The following is a 27038-nucleotide window of genomic DNA, read 5'->3' on the forward strand; positions in this document are numbered from 1 at the left end:
TAAATCTAAATCACTGTTTAGCAACGTTAGTTTACGTTTTTCGAAAACTTTTCAGAAAAAGGATTTTTAATTGCAAGGGCCAGAGGAGCTAACTTGCGACATCTAGCGTTGCTCGTCGCTGCAGTCATGCACTTATTCACTTATTTACTTTATTGCTGACAGCTTATGAGAAAGACTACACAGCAAACTATAGTTGGATCTAAAATATATAAAGAGTGGAAAATATCTACAGTAAGTGCACTTTATTGAGCGCTGCTAAATTAAAATAAACAGTGCAATTGAATCATTTATACACCAAGACTTTTATTACATTTTCACAGCAGGTTTAAATGCAGGAATGTCGTCTACATATACAGAACAAGAACGCATGAAGAAATTGAAGCCATTTACTATGTTGTGATGTCAATTATAGGCTGTCACAAAAGAGCCACTGGGGGGGATTCAATATATGCATCAATAAGATAAAACCATAACATCTGATTTCTCATAAATTAACTACACAGCATCAAGATACAGGCACTCACACAACATTTAAAGGTATCATTCACGACAAAAAAGTTACTCACTTTGATAAACTGGACAACACTACTGTTTACTGAGAGAACAGAGACAAAGACTTGTAGTGGATCAACCAACGATATATACGCAAACAATAATGAAATATTACTTAATTTTGTATGTAGAATACCAAGACAAGGATTCCTCAAACTAGCTTGCATTAAATGATATCAACTGCATTTTATACCATTAAACCGGAATTACATTTCAATGTATATATTTGGACACTGTAGGAAATGTGAGTTGATTTTTGTTGTTAACCAGATTTGGATTAGATTATCATTTTTAAGCAGCGGGGAGTGTAACATATGATATGTCCATGGGCAGTCTTTGTCTCAGTGCTGTGTGGGTCTTTAGGAATTGTAATGGATGTGATGGTCGGACAGGGGTGTTTATCCAGCAACACGGTAATTGGCGTGGATCTCTGGCTTAATGTCGCAAACCATCTTCAGCAGGTTGGCAAGCACAGCCTCCCTGTTTTGTTGATAACTCTTCTGGATGTGGCTCATCTTATCCACAGTCTCCTTATCCACCTCTACAGCAGAGTTTCCATGGGATCCCAGTGCCTAAAGGAAAATGCCAGAAAACATAAGATTTAAGGCATAACATTTTACCTCTTCTCCAAAAGATGCTTAGAAACAGATACTACTGCTAGGATGCTTAAAAGTGGATACCATTGCTAATGTATGTCTACATTACACAAATTTGACTTTTGTACGGGTTTTGTGAATGAACTTCCGAAGGTTTATGAGATTGTGATAAAATCTTCAAACTTGAAGCATGTGCACCATAGCAAAGGCAAAATCCACCAGAAGAAAACTCACCGCAGCCTCCTTAGTCTTAAACTCTTTCTCTCGCTGCAGACGGTACTGTTCAATCTCAGCCTGTGCCTCCTCTTTAGCCTGCTTCAGACGTCGATTCTTCCCTATTTAATAAGAAAGAAAATGAACCACACAATGTTTATAGTATACATGATATACAGCACAGATAAGCACTCTGCCAAGGAAAATTCTGTCTTGCATACAGGAAATGAAAGCTGGACACTCTAATGTGTCTTTTTAAAAAAGGAACTAAATGAATGTATCATGAGTCAATGTCACGGTGACTTTTAGCAAAAGAGGTATTTAAAGTATTACAAAATTTGTACATAAAGAATAATAAACAAACACATTTGACAACGTTGAATCTCTTTCTTGATGTTATTGTCATATATGAAAACAAACAATTATTAGTTATTAAAATAGCATTATTTTAAACAATATTTATCATCAGTCCTTTTAATGCATTCAGTAAGCCTTGCTAGCAAGATAATATAACAAAAACAAATCGCCATAAATATGTGCATTCAACGACAACAGAAAACATATTATCGGAAAATGTAACAAGCTAATACAATAATTCATTTGGAAAAGACACATATCGCCAGCAGAATGGTTTAAAGCTTGATGTTTTCCAGATAGCCTGCTAACGTTAGCTGAGTCTGTACGTTAACGGAGACAAGCATCACGATAACTTACTTTTACGAGCTTCAGCGACCTTTTCCGCGGCTCGTTTCTCGGCCTGCAATAACTGTTGGATACCCTGAGACTGGCTCGCCATGATCTACCAAGATCTGTTTTAAATTACAGTGGATGATGCTGTTTCGATGCCTGTATCTCCCGCAGTGGAGAAGGTCGACTGATCGTCAGCTGACCGAGCAGTGACGAAACTGCTGATGACAATCACGTGACTGCACGAGACCAACGCTCACACCACGGATAGAGGGCGTGCCAGTAACAAAAATCTGTCATCATTTCTGTCATATTTTTATTCATTTGAATACAACAACTGTACATAAATAAAGACTTTAACATACCATACCATCTTACAGGGGTTAACCCTCCATCGAACCAGTATTTAAGATATATTTTGTTGCCAGTCAAGTATGTAATTTGACATATAACAACAATTAACATATGTGACCGTGGATCACATAACCAGTCTTAAATTGCACGGGAACATTTTTAGTAAAAGACAAAAATACATTGTATGGGTCAAAATGATCGATTTTTCTTTTATGCCAATAATCATTATGAAATTAAGTAGAGATCGTGTTCCATGAAGATATTTTGTACATTTTCTACCTTAAATATATAAAACCTTTATTTGTATGTGGATGGCCTGCCACAGAGCCCCTGATTAACAACTTCAATGGCAATTGTCTCAATATTTATATTTTTTGCACGCTCATATTGCTGAGTTTTTAACGATTGTATCTCAGCCAGATATTGTCCTATTCTAACAACTCATACAGAAATCTTATTTATTCATCTTTCAGACTACGTAAAAATCTTAATTTCGAAAAATTGACCCATAACACTGGTTTTGTTGTCGAGGGTCACATATTATACCAAAATGTAAGTTACTCAGTCATCCTGAAGTTTTTTGTTCGCGTTATGAAAGTTGTTATCAGTAAGGAATTATAAGGGATAAGCGCGCGCCCTAGCGTCCAGCCACGCCTGTTGCGCTCGCGAAACATCATCATCTCGTGGCCGTTGTGTATATTTTGATGATAGACAACTGCTGACAGCTGACTCTCCATTTAATCTGAACACGCCGAGGCTGAATATCACGGTGCGTCCATCTCTGTCTTAAACCAAAGCGGTGTGCAAGTGGTGTTTTAACGTTAAGTCCCTTCAGCAGAGATTGAAGAATAGAGCTCTTCCCGACAGACTTGTTTTATCTCTCAACCCATAATAAACACCGGTCTAACATATAAACATTGAATTATAGGCGACGCCATGGTATTCGTTCTTGACCAAACACACACACACGTCGCACACACAGACAGTTGGAGGGTCGTGCGGTGCGCGTCATAAGCCTGTGGCAGCAGTGTAGCTGAGCGGAAACCCCTCCCGAATCCCAACTCAACTCCTCCAGCCCCAGTCAAAGAAAGAGGAATACCGAAGAATCAGGAAACACGGATAAATACCACAATACTCCATTACAGTAAGTGCACAAGGTCTTCCATTTTATAGGCTGTTATATTTATTCGGGAAATCACGCGACGTGTAACGTTAGCGTATGTCTTGGCCGTGTCCATATTTATTCCAGTTTTTTGCTGTTTTTACAAAGGAAAAGGCCCGGCAGCATTAGCAGGGCAGCGCTAGCAGCAGCTAACGTTCTACCAACACAGGAAAGCCAATGTACATGTTCGGTGGGCTTTTAAAATCCGTTTAGCAGTTTTTCGACTGTCCGTAAAAGGGTATTCGAGGTGGTCATGGATGTCAGTGTTTGAGGTTTTCCTAAAAGCAAAGAAAGAGTCGCCTGTTAGTTTCCTAAACTTTTGACAACAGCGGTGTGTGCTTAACCAGAGAAACTGCTGTTCCCTCACCTTGAATTGCTAAGAAATATTCGTGTATTACGTTTTTTTCAGACAATATTTTGCAGAGATGAGGAATACTATGAATTTTGAGTATTTTATGTGCACAAAGAAACGAGTTGTCATACATATTGCTTCCCACCTAACTTACACGAGGAAAAGTTAATACCACAAATAAACAATTCCGTTTTTTCTTTTCGTATGTATATGCACTTCATCAATGTTGTTAAGCAAACTTATTTAAAAATACTCGAATACAGTGATATATCGGAGAGAAATAATATTATCATACTGAATTATTAACATTCATGTTTGTGGCATTGTATTTTTACACTCATTTACTTAAAGAAGACAGTGGTGGTGCCATAATGCATGTCTAAAAGACAAGACATTAAACTGTATGAATGTCATGGGATTAACATATCAAACAATGTCATTTTATAGAGATGAATGATATAATTCATCCCACATTCCGTTTTAAATTACTATGAAGTCAGTTCCCTCAAGTTCACACAGGTGCTTAAGAAGAGGAACCACTAAACTACCAATTTTGTTTCACTTATGTTTCATAACCATCACACCTTTTTCATTTCAAGATATTCTAAATATGAAAACTTTACTGGATATTTCTTAAAATGCATTTTCATTTATGCATTTTTGCATGACTCTTAAAGGAACAGTTCACCTTTAAAATGAACATTCTGTTATCATTTACTCACCCTGTTGTCATTTTAAACCTGTGTTTTAGTCTTTCTTCTGCAAAACACAAAAGTTGGTCACTAAAAACTCGTTCCCATCGTTTGGACACAAAAAGTAAAGGGGACCATTGGTTTACTGTTACCAACATTTTACAAAATAACTTATTTGTTGTTCTGCAGAATCAATTCATAATGTGTAAATAATGAAATCATTTCCGTTTTGAATGTGGACTGTTCTTTTTAATCAGAAGTCCCTATATATTTTTGTTGCCACTAAAAATACGCATTAAATGTGGTGTTTTTTTTAATTGAATAATTTTGCGTTGATTCCCAATTTATACTGGCACATTTTGTACTGAGTTTTGGATTTTATCTGTCAAATTGTATAAAAGGTCTGTCAGAACCACTGGGCTAAGATACAAGCGAGTAGGGATGGGTATTGTTAAGATTTTATCGTTATCGATACAGACATCGATACTACTTATCGATACCGGTGTTAAAAACTATGTAATAACTTGTTCTCAAATAAAGGACTTATTTTGACGGGTTGGCGCAAAGGGGTGTTTGACGGAAGCTTCCTCATTGTGAAACTTGAACGCTGAAAGCTCCACAAGCGCAACCATGCCACTCTTTCACTCATAAACACGCAAAGCAAGCAGATTACAAATACATAGCGGAAATCATATGGCCTAGATATCACACATACGTCGAGCAAACTTCGGCCATTCAGACTTCATTCATAGATGGAAATGACAGGCAGCAGCATCTAATTTGCCATTTAACGCCCGAATACACAGAGATAACACAACGCAAGTATGGATAACATTATTGTTTGTCATGAAGCTTATCGATACTCTGGTATGGACACAACTATGTACCGGTTCAAAAAAGTACCGGTTCTCGGTAGCCATCCCTACCAGCGAGTATCCCATATTGTAAAGCAGAAATTGAGCAACAATCCTTATGTCTTTTGGATTAGAATAGCATACAGTCTGTCTCTTAAAACACTATTACATTAAGCAAATAAACCATCAACAAAGCACACAGTGACGGTGGTCACAAGCATCTGACTCTGTGTACATGTTTTATTTGGTGTCCCATTCCTTAGAAGCCTGTGTAAGACGCGCATTCCTCAGCCAGTGTGTTCAGAAGTGCTATTCAAGCTGTTGTGCCCCCACAGAGCTGTTCTGTAACACACAGCAAATCCTTGTTGAGTTAAACTCCCACTGAAATGGGCCTGGCCAACCTAATTGTGTCGGATTATACAGCAGCATGCTCTAGTGATCAGATGTTTATGGCTCTGATATCTCATCTAGGGTGACCTGGATTTTTTCCTTGTAGCTGTCATAGAGAAAATAGTCATGTACTTTGAGAAGCCACCAACAATTTCTGAAAGTTGTATATGTTTTTCCTATGAAAATGAAATTGTGTTCATTAAAATGTCATTGAGAGGATTTTAATTTTTGACTTTTTGATTGTTTCCACCTTTGAATGATTGACAGCCAAGAAGCGCCCATGTATTCACATCAGACATAGCTAAAACATTATGGGTGTGTATAAATATCAACAGGTTCGAGGTAGGTGGTTTCGTTTAAGTAATAGTTGCATTAATACGTACCACAATCTTCATGTAATGATCTGGTAAGGAGTGGCATGGGAGATTTTTGTGGTTTGTTACATGATCTACGTCAACCATCACACCAGAAATTACAGACACTTTCTTTCTCCTTACTGCCACGCAAAGATTTCAAGGTACAGAACTTAACCAATATTCGTCAGCACACCAAATCTTGTGAACTGCATCTATCACTGTTGCTTTACCAGAGTTTTCTCTGCACAGTAAATGATCACAGGAAACCACATGTGGCCAGTTCTCCCATGAACTGAAGTCAATGGTTTATTGAGCTTTCTAACGAAACCTCCCCACCACCTTTTGCAGTTTGTAGTTAGCGTATTCAATCGAACCGTGAACAATCAGGATTGTATATCTATCCAATGCAAGGTTTGACATCCTCAATATTCTTGCTCACTTTTAAACTTTGTACTTCCAGTGTGTTCTAAAAGTTGTTTGGTTGTTCTAAAGCTAATTTTATTTACGTCAATGCCATTGAATCAAGTACCTGATGTAATGAGGGGTTGCGAGTTGTGTCTTTTTTAGTTGAACACAATAGTTCAACTCCTGTAACACCACTGCTGGTGAGGAAAATGGATAACAGAGTTGCCTTCCTGTAAGCTACTTAATGAATCAGTGGTCCAGTTCCTTTTGGTGAAACGAGAAGAGCAGAAGGCATGTACCCAAGATAAATAGGTTTTTAGGGGCTTTGGGAAGTATTAAACTTAACTACTAATCTCTGTAACCTCCTGTTAAGTCTAGACTACAAACCATTCAAACCAGTTCACCATTTTTGGATAAAGAAATCATTTTGAGTTATTTGATATAGTTGTAATTTTAACATAACAAAACTAATTGTTAATGCATTGGTGTCGGATTTTACTCCCAAGGTAGAAACGGAAGTTTTTGCTTGGTTGGTCAGCAGAAAGAAACTGTGGGTGTCAAAAATGCAATTACACCGGTGTTGAAAATGTGTTGCATATCTTTCTTTATATCCGGTTGAAGACTATTTGAAGATGACCTGATATTTCAAGTGCGAGTTGGAGTCGTGCTTCTTAAACTAATGGTAAATTTCTCAGGTGGTTTTAGCGGCTGATCACACAGGAAGTCTGTTTTCACTTGACTTGCACTTCTATTTAAACAGCGTTCTTTGTCTTTTAACCTGTCGCCGTTTAAAGGTCTCTAATTTATGGGATATTCCTCAGTTTTGCTCGAGTGTTCCGGTTGGGTGAGGTTATTAAGTGGAATGTAAACCTGCTGGTAACAAGGTAAGAATGTGTTGTGGTTAATTCAGGACAGGGGCTTTGTGGGGTAAAAACATGCTATGCCTAAGTTTCTCATGGATGCTTGTTGTCTTCCACAGACTGTTTTTTTTCTTGGCAAATAATTGTTTTCTACTTAAATTAGTAGTCCATACTTTTACACTGGTTGAGGACAATTTTTTCTAACCCTGGATTAACACCTTAAATTGGTCATATATGTGTCAAAAACGAAAAAGGGTTCAAGCATAAAAACGATAAGTGTAATATTGCTTTAAAATGTTGTTGTTCAAAAAAAAGAAAACGTCTTCTTGTTTACATTTATATGCATTTGGCAGATGCTTTTATCCAACGCGACTTACATTGCATTTTCCTATACATTTGTTTCTAAGTATGTGCAATCCCCTCGGATGGAACCCACTACCTTGTGTTGTTAATGCAATGCTCTTACCACTGAGCTGCAGGAAAGCTTTTGTTTAATGCTATTGCATTTTTGTTTGATTTACAGAAGACGGCCACTAAAATATCATTCAGTGTAACAATCTTGTTAGGCATATTTACAACAAAAATCTATTTATGACAATTTCTTTTGTTTGCCTCTATCTAGTTATGCTGATTTGCCAATTCGATTTTTTTAAACATTTAAAGCACAGTAAATTGTAATAGGCTGTCTTATTCTTTTATACATTTTAAGATGTACGAGGCAGAATAAGCATGTTGTTTGAATTTGTTCATGAATATTGAAGTAGACATTTTACTTGCATTGAATATGCTTTTTATCGACTTAAAATCACTTTTGTAAATTATATTTTTTCTCCCTCTGCAGTTTTGAATCACTGCAACTAACTTTTCTCTCCCACCAGCAGTAACAATGCAGACCTGAGTGATACTCCCCATTGAGTAAGAGAGAGAGAGACCGCGTGCATTGCAAGTAAGATGGGGTTCGGTCGGGACTTGCGGAACTCACATGAGGGTCTGATGAAGCTGCAGGACTGGGAGCTGAAGCTACTGGAGACGGTTAAGCGCTTTATGACCCTGCGGGTAAAGAGCGATAAGGAATATGCCTCGCTCCTGCTCAACATCAGCCAGCAGGTGGACAAACATGACAACTCCTCTCAAATCCACTATGTCAGCAGTGTCTCCAAGGTACCATTTTTCGGTCCTTTCCTTTTTTAAATATTATGGTATATCAAAATAATTCTCTATCATAATGTAAAACAAAATATTATCATGCAGTCACATAAGTTTGAGTCAGGTTTGTGATTCTCACCACTTCAGTGCCTTTTCTGATCTCTTTAAACATGCATATCTTGACATATGTGTGTATGGGTTTATTATCAGTCGTGGACTCACATGGTGCAGCAGACAGAGCACTTAAGCAAGATCATGAAGTCCCATGCGGAGGAACTCAACTCAGGACCACTGCATCGCCTCACCATGATGATCAAAGACAAGCAGCAGGTGAAGAAGAGTTACCAAAGCCTCCATCAGCAGATAGAGTCTGAGATGAACAAGGTGAGTAAGGTGGTCATGATGGAGATCAGCTTAACCCATTGGTGCATTTCTCTGGCTTAAGATCCGTCTTCTGCAGGTGACCAAAAGTGATCTGGAAAAGTTGAAATACACCTACAGGCAGTTAACAAAGGACGCTGTTTTCGCACGAGAGAAATACAAAGAGGCTGTGGTTAAAGGTATGGAGTTGTTTTTATTAAAGGCGACATCATACGAAAGCCCCACTTTTTCTGTGATTAAGTGATATAATTGGGTCACAGCTTACAAGTTATGCTTTCACGTTGTGTGTATAACGTTATATGCGCTTAAATACACATTATTCCGCTGAGATCTTCAGGTGCGCAATCCGTGGATTTTAGGCAAGCATACACGCACAACGTGAGCGCTGTTTGCTGTGACGGATTTTTTTTGTCTCCAGACGAATGATTTGAGACTCAAGACGAAACTAACCGCAGAGGAATTGTGGAAATATAATTTATCTAAACCATTGCCATGGCAGTAGACTACATGGGTGTTGTTTGTTGACATGCTGGACGGAAGGGGGGTGGGGTTCGCTGTAACTCATTATCATTTAAAGAGACATACACCAAAACGGGTTTCTGTGAGCAGAGCTGTTTTTGACGAGACAAGAAGGGTTTTGTTTACACAGCCATTGAGGGTTTTTAAACAAAATATGTTCCAGACATTTCATGAAGACCCAAATAAATCATACCAACTTGTTGAAAGTGCTGATCTGAGGATACCTTTAAGACAGTATTTTAACGGTCAAAAATTTGTATTTGACCATTTCGTTTGATGTCTATTCTGGGTTTGTTATACATAAATACATTATAGCATTAAACAATGATTATAAATTGCACACGTTCACTTGTACAGCCACAAATCAATTCTAACCCTACCAACCGATTATTCATTAGTCCACGAATAATAGATTTTATCACTAAATCTTTTTGAGGAATTTTGAAAAACTGTTTATGATTATATGTATTGCTCTCTAAATATTGAAAATCGATGTTTAGCAAACCTCTATGGTGGTTGAACTCTGATTAAAAGCTTTCATATTGCAACATTACAAATGTGAAACTCTGTAAAACCTGTAGAGAATCCTTAGAGCGCTGTGACCAAAGAACAAAGATTCACCGAATAAAGCATGCGTTTCATTTCAGCCAACTGCTTTTCTTTGCCCTCCAGGAAAAGAGACAGACAAAGCCCGCGAGCGTTACGACAAAGCCACCATGAAGCTACATAATCTGCACAACCAGTACGTGCTGGCGGTGAGGAGCGCGCAGCTACATCAGGAGCATCACCACGAGACCGCCCTGCCACTGCTGCTGGACTCCCTGCAGAAGATGCAGGAGGAGATGATCAGTGCACTGTGAGTGCAGGAACTTCAGAGAGCATTCTAGGATATTTCTTATGTTCTGCCTGTGATATTCATGTGCCATGTAATCTTTACTTATTTTAAGCATTCTTTCATGAAACTACCTGCTAGTTCTCTATTGACAGTAAACACATTTCTCAGTTGTTTATTCAACTCTCCAGCAGAAGGTTCACTGCTTGGCGCTGTAGCTAGTGTAGGTCAGAGGATTAACAGAGAACAGAAGTCTGCGTTTTTGTCTTAAACAGTTTTTTAATCACAGTGTTTTCTGTAATCTGAATTGGAGGTCAATCTACGTAAAGGAAACAATAGCAAGAGCCTTATGGGATTGCTACCACAGATTCATATACAGTATGACCATTCACTGCAGGTCAAACAAGCAGTGTGGGACAGACAATTGTTATATTTAGGGTCACTGACCAAGATATCAGTTAGTAGTCTGTTCATTTAAGAAGGTTTTTATCAGTTTTACACTTGAATGTGGGTGGTACTGCTTATAACACACCAACATTGTGTTTCAAAAGTGTTTTTAGCCCATCCCCTCTTAAGGTCTATTGATCTCATGATGTATGTGTTTGGAATATTATTCCAGTAAGTGGATTCTGGAGGAGTACAGTGACATCACCAGCCTGTTAACAGACGAAATCGTAAAGGTTCACAAGGAAATCCACACCTCCATTGACCAAATCGATCCACTGTCAGAGTATGACAACTTTATTGAACTTAATAGGTATGTAAAATTCTCTTGTTTTAAAAGATAGTTTTAAATGTTTTCAAAATTGATACGTAGGTAATTTTAACTTACTTTTGTTCAGATCACCAGAAACCAAAGAACCAAATGTAGAATTTGACGTAACGCTGTTAGAGGAAACGGAGAATCTTCAAGCACATGAAATTCTGTGGAATAATTTGACAGCAGAGAGTTTACAAGCAATGTGAGTAAAACAGATTATATATTAGCTAGCTCAAATAAAGATTTGCATCAATGTTTAAACCTTATATTGTGTTACTGTGTAACTGATTATAAAGGGATATTTTAGAGGCAAAAAAGATTTCCCCATGTTTGCTCACCCTCAAGGCATCCTAACTGAGTATGACTTTCAGCTGCAAGTGAACCAGAGGCTTGTTTTCCCGGAAAATGACGGTGAAAAAGGAGACGGAATCCTATTAGAACAAAATGAAAAATGGGAAAAGGGGAGAACTGAAGATAGACATTAACGTTAATAACGATGTCAATATGGATATTGCTCTTAAACAAACGCATCGATTCGCTTCAGAAGACCTTTGTTAAGACCGCAGAGCCATGTCGAGCAGTTCTTTGATCAATGGATGAACATTTTAGAGCTTCAAAAAATTTCCTCCCATTCTACAGCTTGGAAGACAAACGATACGTGGTATTATAACTCCGACTGCGTTATTCTAAAAGAAGAATGTCATTGTCAGGATGCCTCGAGGGTCAGTAAAACATGGGGAAATTTAGTTTTGCCTCTAAAATAAGTCTTTACCACAGTACCTATATTTAGCTGTCAGCAGAGCACTTTTTACACTAGGTTCGGACACATCTCCGTGTACTGCATCATTGCAATTATCATGAAGTCATCAAAACTCATTTGGGAGATACTGTTATTATATAAAAACTAAACAATAATCAATCAAAAGTGTCTTGTTTAAAGTGCCATTTTACTTTTACTGTCTGGTTAGGCTACATTTACTGCTTTAATAAAAAGGCCTCATTGTGGCAGATTATGATGGCAGTGAGAACAGAATAACACCTTTACACTTAACAGTTCATCAGAAATGCCCAAGCTGGTATATTTAAAACCAGGAAATTTGTATTTGTTAAAAACTTTCAGGTATTTATCAAGCATGAGGTTCTAGATCAAAGGTCTTTACGATCATAAGAAGCAGGTCCATTGATGATTCCTGTTGAATGCTGAAGGCTTAATCTGACGATTCTAGTTCTGACAGATCTCTGTTCATGCTGAAGTGTAATTATTAATGTAACTATATTAAGTGAAGATGCTTGTTGTGATCTCGGGACAGGCTGAAATCCACCTCCGAGGACCTGCTCCTAACCCAGCAAAGTCTACGCAGCAAAGAGGACCTCATGCTGGACCTGGAGGCCAAAATAGAGGAATCTGCCAAAACCTATGACAAGAAATCAGAGTAAGTGAGGGTAACTGTGATAAAATCATTCAACACCGGTGCTCATACCAGGCCTAAACAATGTCTTTTAGTTTTGTCTTAAAAGATCCACAGGGTAATAAGTTCATTTGTGACCCTGGACCACAAAACCAGTCATGAGGGTCATTTTTTTATTCAGATTTACTGAAAGCTGAATAAATAAGTTTTAATTTGATGTATGTTTTGATAATACTATATTTGATCAAGATACAACTATTAAAACTCTGAGGGTGCAGAAAAATCTAAATATTGAGAAATCACCTTTGAAGTCGCCCTTCAGTGGGGTTGTAGCTGGTTGTTGCTAAGAAGAAACTGGTTTGTTTCAACGCTCTCTATTGGCTTACTGCTGTAATGATGTTGGTGGGAGTAGATGAACCTGAATACGTATATTCTAAGCTTTACAGATACCAAATTTGAGTGGCTAATTCTCAAAGAGCAGGAAGCAGTGAGTGTATTTTGACATCTCACAAAAATCTAGTTTTGATATATTTTCGTTAGAAAATTTACAAAATATCTTTATGGAACATAATCTTAATTTAATAACATAATGATTTTTGGCATAAATATTTTTTTTTGATTTTGACCCATACAATGTATTTTTGGCTATAGATACGATTATACCCGTACTACTTATGACTGTTTTTTTGGTCCAGGCTCACATTTATATGATTTTTTATTTATGTTGATTTGTATTGAGTGGTGCAGAAACACAAAGCAGGAGAACTCTAGACATAAAGTTAAAATGTTATTAAGGGATATTGTAAGGAACAACACTACATAGAGTTTGTATTCTACAGTTTCTAAGCAACATCACTACTTAATAAAGCATATTATAATATAATGCGTGAGTATTAAACTCGATTTTGGTTCAGTTTTATTGTTTTCACCTAACATTGTATAATGTAAATCAGCTGCACGCAAACCACAAAGTCGTTAGATTTCCATTTTTGGTCGTTGTGAACTGAAAGTGAATGCAGAAGTGAAGCGTGGAGAACAGCTCAAGTGTTTCTATAGAGATGTTGAGCAGACTGAGTCTCTGTGAAGATAAAAGGGCCCAGACTGATTCACTGAACTGTAATGTTTCACCGGCTGGATGGAGATTGTCCGGCTTTACCACATTCTTTAAGGTCTACCGGGTAATCCCGACAAGCGATGCTGAAATAATCTTCCACTAGTCACAGATGAACTACAGTGCTCAACTCCACACCTGAACTCATCTGTTTGTCGGATTAATACTTGCTTGTTCATCTTGCAACAAGTACCATTTAAATCAGATGTCCTAATTTACAGCAATGTTTTGTTTATGCTACATGCTTTACATTTAATATTGACCAGGACTTCCTGGTGGAAGAGAGATTGTGTCTCAATGGGACCTTTCTGGTTAAATATATATATTTTTTGGTTGAGAGAAATCAGCCTACAAACTTAAGTTCCTTCTGCATTAACATTAACATTAAAAGTTAAAAGTATTTTACTGAATCCGAATTCACACGTTTGTTATATTACATTAAATTATTTTCATTCAATGTAACAATTAAATGTGTTAGCCTTGATCCTATTAAATAAAGGCTTTTTACTGTTTTTACCACATTTTAGTAAGATTTACTCTTGTTTCGAGTAAACTTTTTAAAAAGAGATTAATCCATGACGTGATCTCATCTCCGTCTCTCTGTGTTTTCAGTGTGGTGTTGTTACTCAGTCAGAAACAATCACTGGAGGAGTTAAGACAGACGGTCCAGCTGCTGCGCTGCTCGGAGGCCAAACTCACGGGGCAGAGAGATTTGCTGGAAAAGAAGATGCAGGAAAACGAGGGCAAAGAACCTCCACCAGTGGTCAATTACGAGGAGGACGCTCGCTCCGTCAACTCAATGGTAAAGTGTTTTATGTTTTTTAATTCATCCTCCAGTTACCTAAAGGTCTCTTCCGTGGATCGGACAGAAATGTGCAAAACGAGTCATCAGTATATTTGGACTGTTTCCATGAAAGAGAGATGCTTGATTTTCTAGGGTGTTTTTTATTTTCAGTATTCCAATTTGGACGTCACAAGTTGTTTTTCACCCCACAGACTATGTTTAGATTTGAATGTAGTTCTGTATGTTCATCCACCATCCCATGTAATCCATCAGTGCTGTAGATTAAGAATACTGTGGCACAGAGATTTAATGAGAATGTTGATGGTTTATCCCCTCAGAAACACATGGAAACTAGATCATCATGTGTTCTGTGATTTGATTTATGTTGTGTAACATGTATTGGTTGCTGTGATTTGACATGCTGCTGGTGTTAAAGGAGGCTGAAGAGGGCAGTGTGTTCTTACTTATCACGGTTTCTTCACACCAGCACATTTGTGTGCAGTATGTAAATAGGAATAGATCAACCAGTGATGCACATCCTCAGGTCCTGGAATCTTATTGGACGAATGTAGCAACTCATAATGTAACAACTCCACATAATGTAAAAACTGCACATAATGTAAATAATTATAAATGTAAGTATTACATTATTACTATGATGAAATGCTCCTAATGTAAACATTTTTATGTAACATAATACAATCTTGAGCTCATAATGTAATAATGGTTTTATAATGGAAGAACAATTTTTCTCATAATGTAAGGGGTTATTACTGTATATGAGAAATTTATCACATTATGAAGACACTGTGGCAGCTTATAATGTAATCACAGTTCATACGGTTCATACCAGCACATCATTTAAAACAATATTTACAATATAATAATAATTTTCTATATAATAAACAAATGTTACATCGCAACCATGCTTTTGGATTCATGCTGTTGAAGACCGTACATTTAAAGCTTTGTATTCTCTATTGCTGGTTGGTCACAAATTTCCACAAACTAAATAAAACTTTAGTTTCTGTTCCGAAATCTTCACAGTCTCACCCTTTAATTTCGCTGGTTTCTTTTATTGTTTTCGCATTTCTTACTGTGGTATGCGGATGGAAAAGAAAAGATTTCGTGGCCATGAATGAAAAATTCATTCCTCATTTTTTCTTCGTTCCTCATTTTATGAATTAATAAATTACTAAATCGTAGTAACAAGTTGTGGGAATGAATTATCTCCTGCTCGTGTCCCACAGCTCTGTCAAAGCGCAGCGCACTGTTTGAAAAATTATGTGGGAAATTATAATTAATCATGGCTTAGTTACTAAATTTCTATTACTTTCCATTTTGAATAACATGGTTCTGTTTCTGTTTTAATGTTCTTTTAAAGTTTGTATCCTACTAAAAGCTTCTTAAATTCATCAAATTAAAATTGCTTAATCAACCATTGGTGGCTTTAATTGATGACATCTTTTATCAACAATTAATCCATCATTGATTAATGGTTGACATCCCTAATATAGACACGTTCTCTTTCTGAGCTAAACATCGTTGCTCACAAGTTTTTCTTTGGCTGTTATACTGACGATTGCCCTGATTGAAACACAATCAGGCATTATTCCTGTGCCTTTAAATTAAGTTGTACTTTATTTTTCAACATATCATGTGATGTAGCTCCAGGTTATAACTTCTAATAAAGTGAAGAAATGTTCATTTCTTAACGCGATAACTCGATCTATCCCAAAGTAGACTTTGGAAACTTATTTGTTTTTTATACACATTTGTTCATAAAAATGCAATTCAAGGACGTAGAGTTTAGTAGGTGCACAACTGAATTGTTCCTAGCAATAATTTTGATCAAACATTTAAAATATCTTGACATTTAACCAGGCTCGGTGCCACAAGGGGGCAAAAGGGTGCATTGCACCCTCAGATCTGATTTGTGCCCCATCAGATTCTCTTTAGTATTATGGCAGTTAAAAAAGAAAAAAAAGCCTTTACAAAAAATGGGAGAAAAACTCAGTTCATTTGACTAATAGGATGTAGGTACTCAGGTAACAGGATGATGGTATGCACCTATGTTTGCCAATAATAAAGTTGAGATGAGTAATAGCACCAAAATATGAATGGACAGGTTAGGGTAAATGGGTTGTAGGCTACTATTGGCTGGTTATCCCTCTGTACTGTATGCGTGCATCCCCTGAGTCCCAGATTCTAGCTCCATTCAGTTATTTGTAATTCGTTGTCATTAACATTTGTTTAAATCATATGCAACATGTGTATTCAATATTGATAGAAAGTGTTGGATAATAGCAAAGATTGCATAAAAACGTGTTATTTTATTGCTACCCTGAGTGCAATTTTTTTTGCTGAATATACTCGCTACATACTATTATTATTATTACATGAATATTTAATTCTGGTGCATCTAGTAGTTTGTTTAAAAAGCCTATTACTGATATGATGATGTGACACTTTTATAATGTAAAACAATTCTCATGATTTAATAATTATAATTACATTATGAGGTCAAGATTTTATTACAATTTGAGAAAATAATTACATCATGAGCATTTCATTACAGTAATAATGTAATAATTATTACATTATGTGCAATTTTAACATTATGTGGAGTTATTAAGTTATGAGTTGCAACAGACGAAGCATTTCAAGAGAGCAGATCCAACTCAAAAACAGCACTGGATGTTTTAATGTTGTTATTATGTCCTACTGTCATTTCTTAAATGAATAAGTTCAAGTGTTGCTAAAGTTCAGTTATCATTTTCTGCTAATTTTAGTGCCAATCATTGCATTCAAAAACTTTTCATTTTTCAGGATAAAAGCAAAGACAGGATATCAAAGTTTGATACTCTCAGACACTCCATCGCTGGAATCATCCGCTCACCGAAGTCTGTACTGGGCTCCTCATCCGTGAGTTTAACAGATGCCTCAACATCTCTTCATTTCTGTATTCTGACTTTCTGATTTCTCCTGATATTGTTTTCTCCTCCTCAGTTTTTTGACGTGATCCCCACCAGTGAGAAACCGCTGGGCGAGCAGGAGTGGTATCACGGTGCCATTCCCAGGACGGAGGCTCAGGAGTTGCTGAAGCAGCAGGGAGACTTCCTGGTGCGCGAGAGCCACGGCAAACCAGGAGAATACGTGCTGTCGGTGTTCTCAGATGGACAGCGCAGACATTTCATCATTCAGTTTGCTGATGTGAGTGTATGATGGAGAGATTGGTTCATTCAGAATAATATAGACGTCAATTTCAATTTGTTTTTTAAAGCTCTTTTTAGATGTTAATTTATATTATGCCTACTCACGACACATACTACTAAAATTATAATTATTAAAACTTGTGGGACTGGGTTTAAAAATATAATAGTTTTGCTTGCATTGTTCATATTTTAAATTAGCTTTTATTTTTGTATATATTTTAAATGTTAATTTGAGTTTAATTATTAGCCATTTTTAAAGCAATTTGTTTTGTCATTTTATTGTCTACTTTTTAATTTGCTATATAATATATAATTAATTTACTTATTTGGTGAGTTTGTTTTTTGTTATTTAGTTTCAATTTAGTTTAGTTTTCAAATTATATTTGAGCCGGTATTTTACATGTTTGGATTCAAACAAAATCTTACTTCATGCTGTTTTGGGGTGAAATAAAATCATATATAAGATAACGAAATAACAGAATTTCATTCTTTTATATATTTCATTCATATAAAAAAAAAAGTTTTATGTTTGTCACTGTCTGTGTCCACAGAACCAGTACAGATTTGAAGGCACTGGCTTCCCCACCATCCCACAGCTCATAGATCATCACTACACAACCAAACAAGTCATAACCAAGAAATCTGGCGTTGTGCTTTTGAACCCTGTCGTAAAGGTAACACATTCATTTTAGCAATTTATTTGTCATTCTTCATACATTTGATATTTTTTGAATAAGCCTATGAATACAGAGCCGTAAAGTTCCTTATTACAGAGAGGTTCAGACTGAGTGTAGATTGCTCATTTTGACTGACGGATGCGACTGCATTAAACATGAAATTGAATGCTGTGCAGTGCAGTTGGCAAAGCAACCTGTCTTAAAGTCCCGTGCGGTGCAGTTTGATGTATGTGGCTGGGCAAAAAAGATGTGCCGCTTTAGATGTCAGTTTAGACCCTTTCCTTGAGGGTGGTCCGCACTGTCTGGATTCCCCGTGGAGCGTGCGTGCCAGTGTGGATCCGTCAGGTCGGATGATTGCCTGCCGCGCCGATGGCTTTTTGATGACGGGGTAAAAAGCACACGGGCCTGTCTGATATCATAATAGCGCTGATGTTTCTGCTGCAGCTTGCAAGATGAAGACTAGAAACACCATCAGAGACCAGTTAAAGTTATAGCAAACCTATTTGAAAAGCAGTTAGTTCAGATGTGGAGATGTGTTTGACATGTTTAGTGTTGGAATTCATTCAGTGTGTTGAATGTATTGCGCTACTGTGCCAGTTAATGACTACAGTGCCAGTCACTTGTCTTCATGATATTTAGCATAATGCTTCTATAATCGAGCCATTATGAGTGTAATATTTAATGTGTATTTTCATTGGAAATGTCGTGAATGTATTGAGTGTTCTTCATTCCTCTAAAATCCTCCCTAACCCACCCCAAAACATAACAGATTCTGGGATGAAAGCAGATTGTATGAAAACGTACGAATTAGCCACGAATCGCTTAAACATAAAATAATTGTGATCGTGCTGCCTTAAGCTTTCATTTGGTATCCCGACAAGGACCGCAGGACCTGTAGAGGACCTGACAGCGTAAATTCTGTAAAGGCGATATCTCTAGATTCATTGAAACGGTTCAGAGGGAATGAGCTAATGGACTGAGCTCTCGCTTTCAGAGGTCTTCAATAGATTTGACTGTATATCTCCATCCATCCATCACAGAATGAAGTTATAATTGCATCATTATCATTTAGCAGACCATTAGCATGCTGACCGACCCACACAGCGCTTAGCAGCTCTTTCTGTGTTTGTCTCCGCACGAGTCATTAGTTCATTAATGAACACGTGTCTGAATGCTAATTCGCTTTTGTTTGTTTGTTCGCGCAGGATAAGAAATGGATCCTCAATCACGAAGATGTCATTCTTGGAGAGCTCCTTGGCAAAGTAAGCCCTTTGTGCTCATGTTCAGGAATGTTTATGGGAAACATCAGCTATAGGTGATGGTATTAGACGGTAAAACTGCCTTTATAACATGATAATGCACATAATGTACCTTGGTGTTTTTTTTGCTTCTCTTAAATAAATTTGGACCTCATTACAAAATTGTTAATACCAAGTTGGTAGAAAGGGGCACATTTTAAAAATGGCACTTTTTGGTTTATACTGTGTCCATGAAAGCATATTGACACAACGAATGACGTTTTAGGGAAACTTTGGTGAGGTTTTCAAAGGAACATTGCGAGATAAAACCCCAGTGGCAGTAAAAACCTGTAAGGAAGATCTACCACAAGACCTCAAGATAAAGTTCCTCTCAGAAGCCAGGTGAGCCACTGTTCATTTGTAACTTTAAAGGGAAAGTTCAGCCAAAAAGGAAAGAAATGAACAGCCCTCCAGTTGTTCTAAACTTTATTCAGTTTTTGGTTCTTCTGAACAGAAAGTAAGACGTTTGGAAGAATGCTTGTAACAAACTGTTCTGTCTCACCATTGACTTCCATAACATAGAAAAAAAACTGCTTTGGTAGTCAATAGTGCCCCAGAACAGTTTAGTTACAAACATTCTTCCAACTATCTTCTTTCGTGTACAACAGAACAAAGATGTATTCAAGTTTGGAACAACTCAAAGGTGTCTTAACAATGACAGATTTTTCATTTTTGGGTGATTTATCCCTTTAAAACTCAAACATCAAGGAATAAGGATGCGCCTATTCACGTTGGCTTAAAAATAGAGATAAAAGAATGCAACAGCCAAGCCTATATTCATACATGGTTCCATCATTTCTAGGATCCTGAAGCAGTATGATCACCCCAACATTGTGAAGTTAATAGGCGTCTGTACCCAACGGCAGCCCATTTACATAGTAATGGAACTCGTACCAGGTCAGTAAACCGGATCCGGTGTCAGTCATTAGCCATTGAATGAACTTCCTCATTAAAAGTTGTCATCTACTTTGTTTTAGATGTCAGCGTCTGTTTTAATGTATGGCACGTTCGAAGCTCATACATCATGCTGTTTTGTAAACAGGTGGGGACTTTTTATCATTCTTGCGAAAGAAGAAGGAGGATCTCAAGACGAAACAGCTGGTGAAATTCGCATTGGATGCCGCTGGAGGAATGGCATACCTGGAGCTCAAGAACTGCATACACAGGTAAGAACTGTAGACACGATACGTAGGTGGGGGCATGAGAAGGATTCCCATCTTGTGCGGTCCTTTGCCAATCCTGCTGTCCACGTTGCATTGGATTCAGGATTTATATTAAAGTGACACAAAAAATAAAATTCTGTGATCATTTACTCACCCTCTTGTCATTTCGAACCTTTATGACTTCATTCTTCAGCAGTACACAAAAGAAGATATTTTGAAAAATGTTGGTAACAGCACAGCACTGGCTCCCATTCGCTTCTATTGCATGGACACAAAACCAATGCAAGTGAATGGGGGCCGGTTAACAACATTCTTCAAAATATCTTATTTTGTGTTCTGCAGAGGAAATAAAGTCATACAGGTTTGAAATGACAGGAGGATGATTAAATGATGACAGAAGTTTTTGGTGAACTGTTACTTCAAAGGTAAATAGCAAGTCTCATTGGTTCTAGAAGCATCACCAGCATTCCAACCGTTGTTGTTCAGGTGTGAAATGTGCTTTAGTGCATTGAGTCCAGTGTCGGCCTGATGAGAGGACTGAATAGAGTCTCAGCTCAGAAATGAGCATTCACCTCTCACAGCACCCGCCTCTCACAGTACCCCGCTAAAAATGTTTTACTAACAGACATGATGATGTTAAGGATTTGAACACCTTTCTGTCAGATCAGCTCTCTCTTCCACTATCCCCCACTGTCTTTTCCCATCTCGTGTCAGCAAGGCAAGTTTTAGGATGTGACCGCGTGGCATGGTTCTGTGGTTCAGGATGTAAACTCAGCAAGAATGCCATTGAATGACACACGCTGCGTCTGAAATCGCCTGCTTCCATACTGTATTGCAGGGGTATTCAATTAAAGTTCAAAGCGGTACGGTCTTATTATTTTCTTCCAAATGGAGGACCGGACAATATGTTTTTTGAAAATAAAAAAATATTAAATCAATTTTGCCCAGTTGGATATACTGTATAAAAGATCTTTCAATGATCAGGCCATTTATTTTATATTTTGATATATGTATGTATAGGCTCTGTGGCTTTAGAGGAATGCCCTCTTAATAGAAGTCTGATAATTCATATTTGTAAATAAAAAATCTACTGACAACATGCAAACAGCAAATGTAATGTAACAATTAAAATGCTATATAACAATTAAAATCATAAAACAGAAAACAAAGTTTCTAACTAAATTAGACTTTACATGACATTTTCACCTATTCACTTTCATACCAGAACTACTTCTATCTTAAAATAATTTCTTAATTTTTCAAACCCAGCAAATGTCCTTCATAAAATCATCCTACAGAATATTCTGTGAAAAAATAACAATGTCTTCAATATTGACTGAATAATACCAAAATCTTAGTGAAATGAATGCTTGAAATGATTCTTTGATGCTTGTTGTCTAATAATCAATTTGTTTATGAGTCTTTAGCCTGGGTTGTCATAGGGTCACAAATGTTTACATGCTGACCAATAATGCCAATGCTTAATGTAGATAAAAACGTTCTGGTTAATAAAATACCTGGTTGAAAGGTTGGAGACATATAGCAAACAGTAAACAGACTAAGAGATACAAATGCTTTAATATTTGCTGCATTTTGCTTACTGTTGTGTGTCAATTTATCTGCCTTTCGTGTCCGCACTAGTGTTGTTCAAAATAAACACGTGTTTGCTGCTCTTCATGTGACGCTTTTTTGATGGGAGGGAAGTGCGCGTGGAGCGGAAAGGGTTAAAATGAAGCGTGTTTGGTGCTAAATAAAGATATTAGAAGATTTTGCGGCAAAATATCAATATGTGATTCTCCGTTGTGAAGGCCCACGGTTCAATTTAAACAACCGAAATAGTAAAAAAGTTTTAAATGGTTTATTAGGCTATGCCTCATGGTCCGGATGGAAAGAAGCAAAGGTCTGCCCATTGAGGATGACTGCTATATAGTATGCGAAAATTATAATGAGTCAGGAATAGAATGTCAAAACCTCAGTATGTAAAAAAAAGTTTGCGAGAAATACCCGAATGGTCTGCTACTTTCAAAGAGATTTGTGTGTGTGGATCGGATGCACACGTATCTGTCCCATGATGCCACGGGAGCTCAACAACTGTCAAATTTCAAAAGTAAATAAAAAATACATCTGAAGGCGGACGTCCGTTTTTATGTACGTGCTAATAAATGAATTTCTCGTGACTAAATTATGTTTTATCAATGCTCATGTGTAGATTGTTGTTAATATGTCAAAGGTCAAGGATCATATGGGTCACATGACCATAAAACATGGCGGACGCAGTATGTCCGAAAGAATGTACTGTTTTAAAGCAAAAAATGAAAATTCTGTCAACATTTACTCACCTTCAAGTGGTCCCAAATGTGTATATATTTATATCTTTTCTGATTAACAAAGATAAAGATATGCCAAACAATATTATTTAATTTAATTATTTTTAATATATGCAAGTTTGTGTGTGTGTTTATAAATACAAAATGAATATGCACAGGACAGATATACATATGCATATATAATGTAAACACAGACTTTTATTCTGGATTAATAGCAAATAATCGTTTGACAGCCCTACTATTGATAGTACTGGGAACAAGCATGCAGAAAAGGTGACTGTACATCGTCATGTTTACACAAAATGATTCTCCTATTCTTAATATTCACAAAATAATAATTGTCCTGATACTTTTCTTGTGCTGGTCTGGATTGACCAAAGGGAAGTCATTGAGAGTGGCTTAGATTTGACAGTTGTTTTTGTGTGATTATGCTACATTTTTGCACCTTACAGAGATCTGGCTGCTCGGAACTGCCTCGTAGGAGAAAACAACGTGCTAAAGATCAGTGATTTTGGGATGTCCCGGCAGGAGGACGACGGCATCTATTCCTCATCCGGCTTGAAACAGATCCCGATCAAGTGGACTGCACCAGAAGCATTGAATTATGGTAAAAAACGATTCATTTTGGTGTTGTAACCTGTACCAAATTGTGAAGACAATAAAACGCATGAAATAGTTTTGTATGTGTGTCAGCATCAGAACAATTTTAGAACCACGTCTTGGTTGGTTGAGCTATCAAGGTATTGTTAGATTTTTTTTTAATTTAATGGGTTTTTTTTCCAGGGAGATACAGCTCAGAGAGTGATGTGTGGAGCTATGGGATCCTCCTATGGGAAACCTTTAGTCTAGGAGTGTGTCCTTACCCGGGCATGACCAACCAGCAGGCTCGAGAACAGGTGGAGAAAGGTAAAGCCTGTGTACCACAAAGTTTCAGAACAACCGATCAGAAATATCTAGAAATAAACATTATGGGGGGGGGGGGGTACACACAAACATAAAAGTTTCCCTTTAGTCTGTATTCTACCTATCCATAGTCCATGTCGCTTAAAAACACTTCTGTATGTTTTAGGTTACAGAATGTCCTGCCCGCAAAAATGCCCAGACGAGGTGTACAAAATCATGCAGAGGTGTTGGGAGTACAAGCCCGAAAACCGCCCCAAATTTGCAGACATTCAGAAAGAACTGGCGTCTATCAAGAAAAAATAGCCTTTAATAAAGACGATGGGTCGAGAGGCCAAACCTGCGCTTCACATCCAGGTGATCTGTAACCTACAGAGAGAAACACAGCAAACGTTTCACCCTCTAAATCACATGCTATTATTGTACTAAAGAGTACTCTGCATCACATTATCACTGTGTGAACTGCCTATGCACCAGCTGTTTTGAGCCATTAGCATGGAGAGAGGACTCCGATGTCAATATTATGCAGAATTCCCATGATTTTTGTCTTGTAAATAGCCACAGAGCAACAGTTAAGCTATGGAAGAATGCCATCGTCCAGGATGGGATGTCAGGATGCCATTGAGTATTTCCACTTAAGTAAATCAAGTTGGGTGAAAGCTAAAATATATATTTTATGTCCTAAACCTGTTGATGGTTTGGGCTGTTTTATAGTGATTTTTTCTGGAGTGATAGGACCTCTTTGGAAGCAAATATGTTGTTTGTAAATGAGATCACGTACATAAGAAGACTATGGCGTTTAATTTCAGCACTCATCAAGCAATAAGACCAAATGGATGGGTGTACCAAAGTGCAATTTATGACAAAAACATTACACTGCAGTCAGGTGGCCTTAGCTTATAAACCAAACTGTTTCGCCAGCCTGCTTGCTCGTGTGTTGTTTTAAGGACCATTTGAATGACGCTAACACAGCATCACACATACAGTTTACAAGCTTTCCCATTTATTTGAAATCTATACAGTTCAACATTTCACCTCTTCCTGATTCACACTTTAAAAGAAATCATCTCTCATCATTTACTGACCTTCATATTGCTCCAAACCCGTATGATTTTTTTCTTGCACAGAACACAAAAGATGTTTCGCAGAATGTTCAAGATGTTTTTTTTTTAATAAACGGGACTGATGCTCCAAAAAGGATGCCATGTGGCATATGAGACATCACCTTAAGCTCGGTCCAAAACTGACTCTTGGATTCTCTTAATGGAAAGCACGTTGGGTAACCAGCAACCAAAGCCAGTCACATGCACATTTGTATCTATGCGATGGTCTTAGATTCATGTTCTTGTGCTGTGTTACTGCTCTTATCAGGTTGCAAACAACCCTTGTTGATGTATTTACCTGCGTAAGTATTACAAGGTTGAAAACGATTTGTTTTGTATTAGGACTTTTTGTAACTTTCTTTGGCCATTTTCGAAGGGTGCCATTGGTTTTTCTCACTCATGAGCATCTCACCAGCATACTGCAGACTTTCCTCCGATTCACATAATTTTGTCGTTCCGTTTGCATGATAAAATGGAATAGTGGTTTCTTCAAGGTTTTCTCTTTAATAAGCATTCCTTTTTGTATTTTGTAAATACTTTTTGTAGATTCAGTAATGTAATAAGTTTGTAGGTGTTTTTTTGTTTTATTCACTGCAGGAATTAATGATATTAGATTGTGGACGTCTTTCAGGAATACGTCTCATCTTTGTTTTTGACGACTTTTACAGTAGCGATGAAGACCCAGATCAACACTCCTCTAATATTTGCACATTTGGATGATGTAAAGAGGGTCCTATAGGATCAACTGCGTTACTCTGAGTCTGCAAGATTTTTCTTTTCTGCTCCAAAGATGTTGCCATTACTCTATTGTAGCCAAAAGTGGTGGCAGGTCATACAGAAAGCTACTGTTTAGTGCAGTTTTGGCTCGTATATTCGCATTATAGATCTTCCGAGTGGGTTAAGATAAAAGTTATTGGTATATAGTTTGGTTTTTTGGGTGAAACTGAGCTTGCATCAATTAAACTACTGGCGAGTGAGCTCTTAGGATTTTCCGCCTTTTAACATCATAGCAACTATCCCTATAGTGTGTTGTTTGTTTCTTTTTTATTTATTTGAAATACTGTAATATTATTCTAGCATTTTAATCCTTTTTGTACCATTTACCATAACTCCTACTGTTAGTGTATTAAAGCAAACGCCAGTATTTGTCTCGTATATTGAAAGGTGTGTTATTGAGAGCCAAGATTTATGTTTCTCTTGTCTGACTTGCACATAGATCGTTCCATCAGAAAAAAATATATTGTATTGCTAGAACGACAGTAAATACTTCCTAAATTACGCTTTTGTGTAAATTATAAGTAAATTGCCATTAATATTCACATCTTGCCATCTTCCCAAACTCCGCTCTGTTCCGGACTATTTATTTCTGTGATAAAAGTTATATATTAATTGCACTTTTGGCCTTTTTATGCTTAAAAATACCCCCTTATATTAAACAGCGTAGTACTGTTGTAATGTTCATCTTGAATTGGTTAAAGTCATATTGAACAAGAGTAAAAAAGCAACACTGGAATTTCGATTGTCAAACTAATGCGTATAGTGATTAGTTTCACTCCATCCACCTAAAGAAGAAATATGGAAAATAAATGGTTGCCATTTAGATTTGATGTTTGATCCTTTGTCCATGTCATTTTTTGCATCTGTGTCTGTTCTATCGTAGCACATCTCTGATGGACATTCAGCTATAACAATGTCGGCTCATTGTTTATATTGTACACTTGCAATAAAGTTTTTTGAGTCTTTTAAGTTGTATCTTGAAATCAATGAAATACGATTAATTATTATCTGGGCAGTTTTATGTAAAGGGTACAAAATAGGACCTGGGATATTTGTTAGTCAATTTCCTAGGAGGTGAAAGGAGAAAACGTTGTTTGTCTATTCAAATAATTGTTTTCTGCTTTGTATCGTAACCAAACTTTGGAACATGTTTAAATATAGTT

The 27038-nt window shown here is 37.1% G+C and overlaps 2 protein-coding genes across 3 annotated transcripts; one reads left to right on the plus strand and one right to left on the minus strand.

Moving 5' to 3' along the window:
- Positions 1 to 283: 283 nt before the first annotated feature.
- Positions 284 to 2264, minus strand: atp6v1g1 (ATPase H+ transporting V1 subunit G1). Its single transcript, XM_056746333.1, has 3 exons — positions 2076 to 2264; positions 1383 to 1483; positions 284 to 1124 (listed from the first exon to the last, which is right to left on the minus strand). Exons 1-3 carry the CDS (start codon positions 2155 to 2157, stop codon positions 951 to 953), a joined length of 357 nt encoding a protein of 118 aa, XP_056602311.1. The 5' UTR covers positions 2158 to 2264; the 3' UTR covers positions 284 to 950.
- An 811-nt stretch (positions 2265 to 3075) lies between these two features.
- On the plus strand, positions 3076 to 26844 carry fer (fer (fps/fes related) tyrosine kinase). Of its 2 annotated transcripts, XM_056746342.1 has the most exons (20): positions 3117 to 3171; positions 3331 to 3546; positions 8352 to 8634; positions 8830 to 9003; positions 9080 to 9179; positions 10192 to 10375; positions 10971 to 11108; positions 11194 to 11313; positions 12422 to 12544; positions 14244 to 14433; positions 17245 to 17340; positions 17425 to 17628; positions 18182 to 18304; positions 19513 to 19569; positions 19832 to 19947; positions 20408 to 20502; positions 20648 to 20771; positions 23548 to 23702; positions 23879 to 24001; positions 24165 to 26844. In XM_056746342.1, the coding sequence occupies exons 3-20, from the start codon at positions 8425 to 8427 to the stop codon at positions 24299 to 24301; spliced, it is 2469 nt and encodes an 822-aa protein (XP_056602320.1). In that variant the 5' UTR covers positions 3117 to 3171; positions 3331 to 3546; positions 8352 to 8424; the 3' UTR covers positions 24302 to 26844. The 2 variants fall into 2 exon arrangements, with proteins under 2 accessions (XP_056602321.1, XP_056602320.1); XM_056746343.1 differs by having other exon boundaries at positions 3076 to 3546; positions 8355 to 8634.
- The last annotated feature ends 194 nt before the right edge of the window (positions 26845 to 27038 follow it).

This window comes from Triplophysa dalaica, chromosome 4, assembly GCF_015846415.1.
Source record: "Triplophysa dalaica isolate WHDGS20190420 chromosome 4, ASM1584641v1, whole genome shotgun sequence".
NCBI classification, from domain to species: Eukaryota; Metazoa; Chordata; class Actinopteri; order Cypriniformes; family Nemacheilidae; genus Triplophysa; species Triplophysa dalaica.

Bases quoted from the DNA above. Each gene is read 5' to 3' on its own strand.
- atp6v1g1 (XM_056746333.1), bottom strand. From the start codon at position 2,157: ATGGCGAGCCAGTCTCAGGGTATCCAACAGTTATTGCAGGCCGAGAAA. The intron at 1,484-2,075 runs GTAAGTTATCGT...CTTATTAAATAG, and splicing joins GGTCGCTGAAGCTCGTAAAA to GGAAGAATCGACGTCTGAAG. The intron at 1,125-1,382 runs GTGAGTTTTCTT...ATTTTCCTTTAG, and splicing joins TTAAGACTAAGGAGGCTGCG to GCACTGGGATCCCATGGAAA.
- fer (XM_056746343.1), top strand. From the start codon at position 8,425: ATGGGGTTCGGTCGGGACTTGCGGAACTCACATGAGGGTCTGATGAAG. The intron at 14,434-17,244 runs GTAAAGTGTTTT...TTCATTTTTCAG, and splicing joins CTCGCTCCGTCAACTCAATG to GATAAAAGCAAAGACAGGAT. The intron at 19,948-20,407 runs GTGAGCCACTGT...CATCATTTCTAG, and splicing joins AAGTTCCTCTCAGAAGCCAG to GATCCTGAAGCAGTATGATC.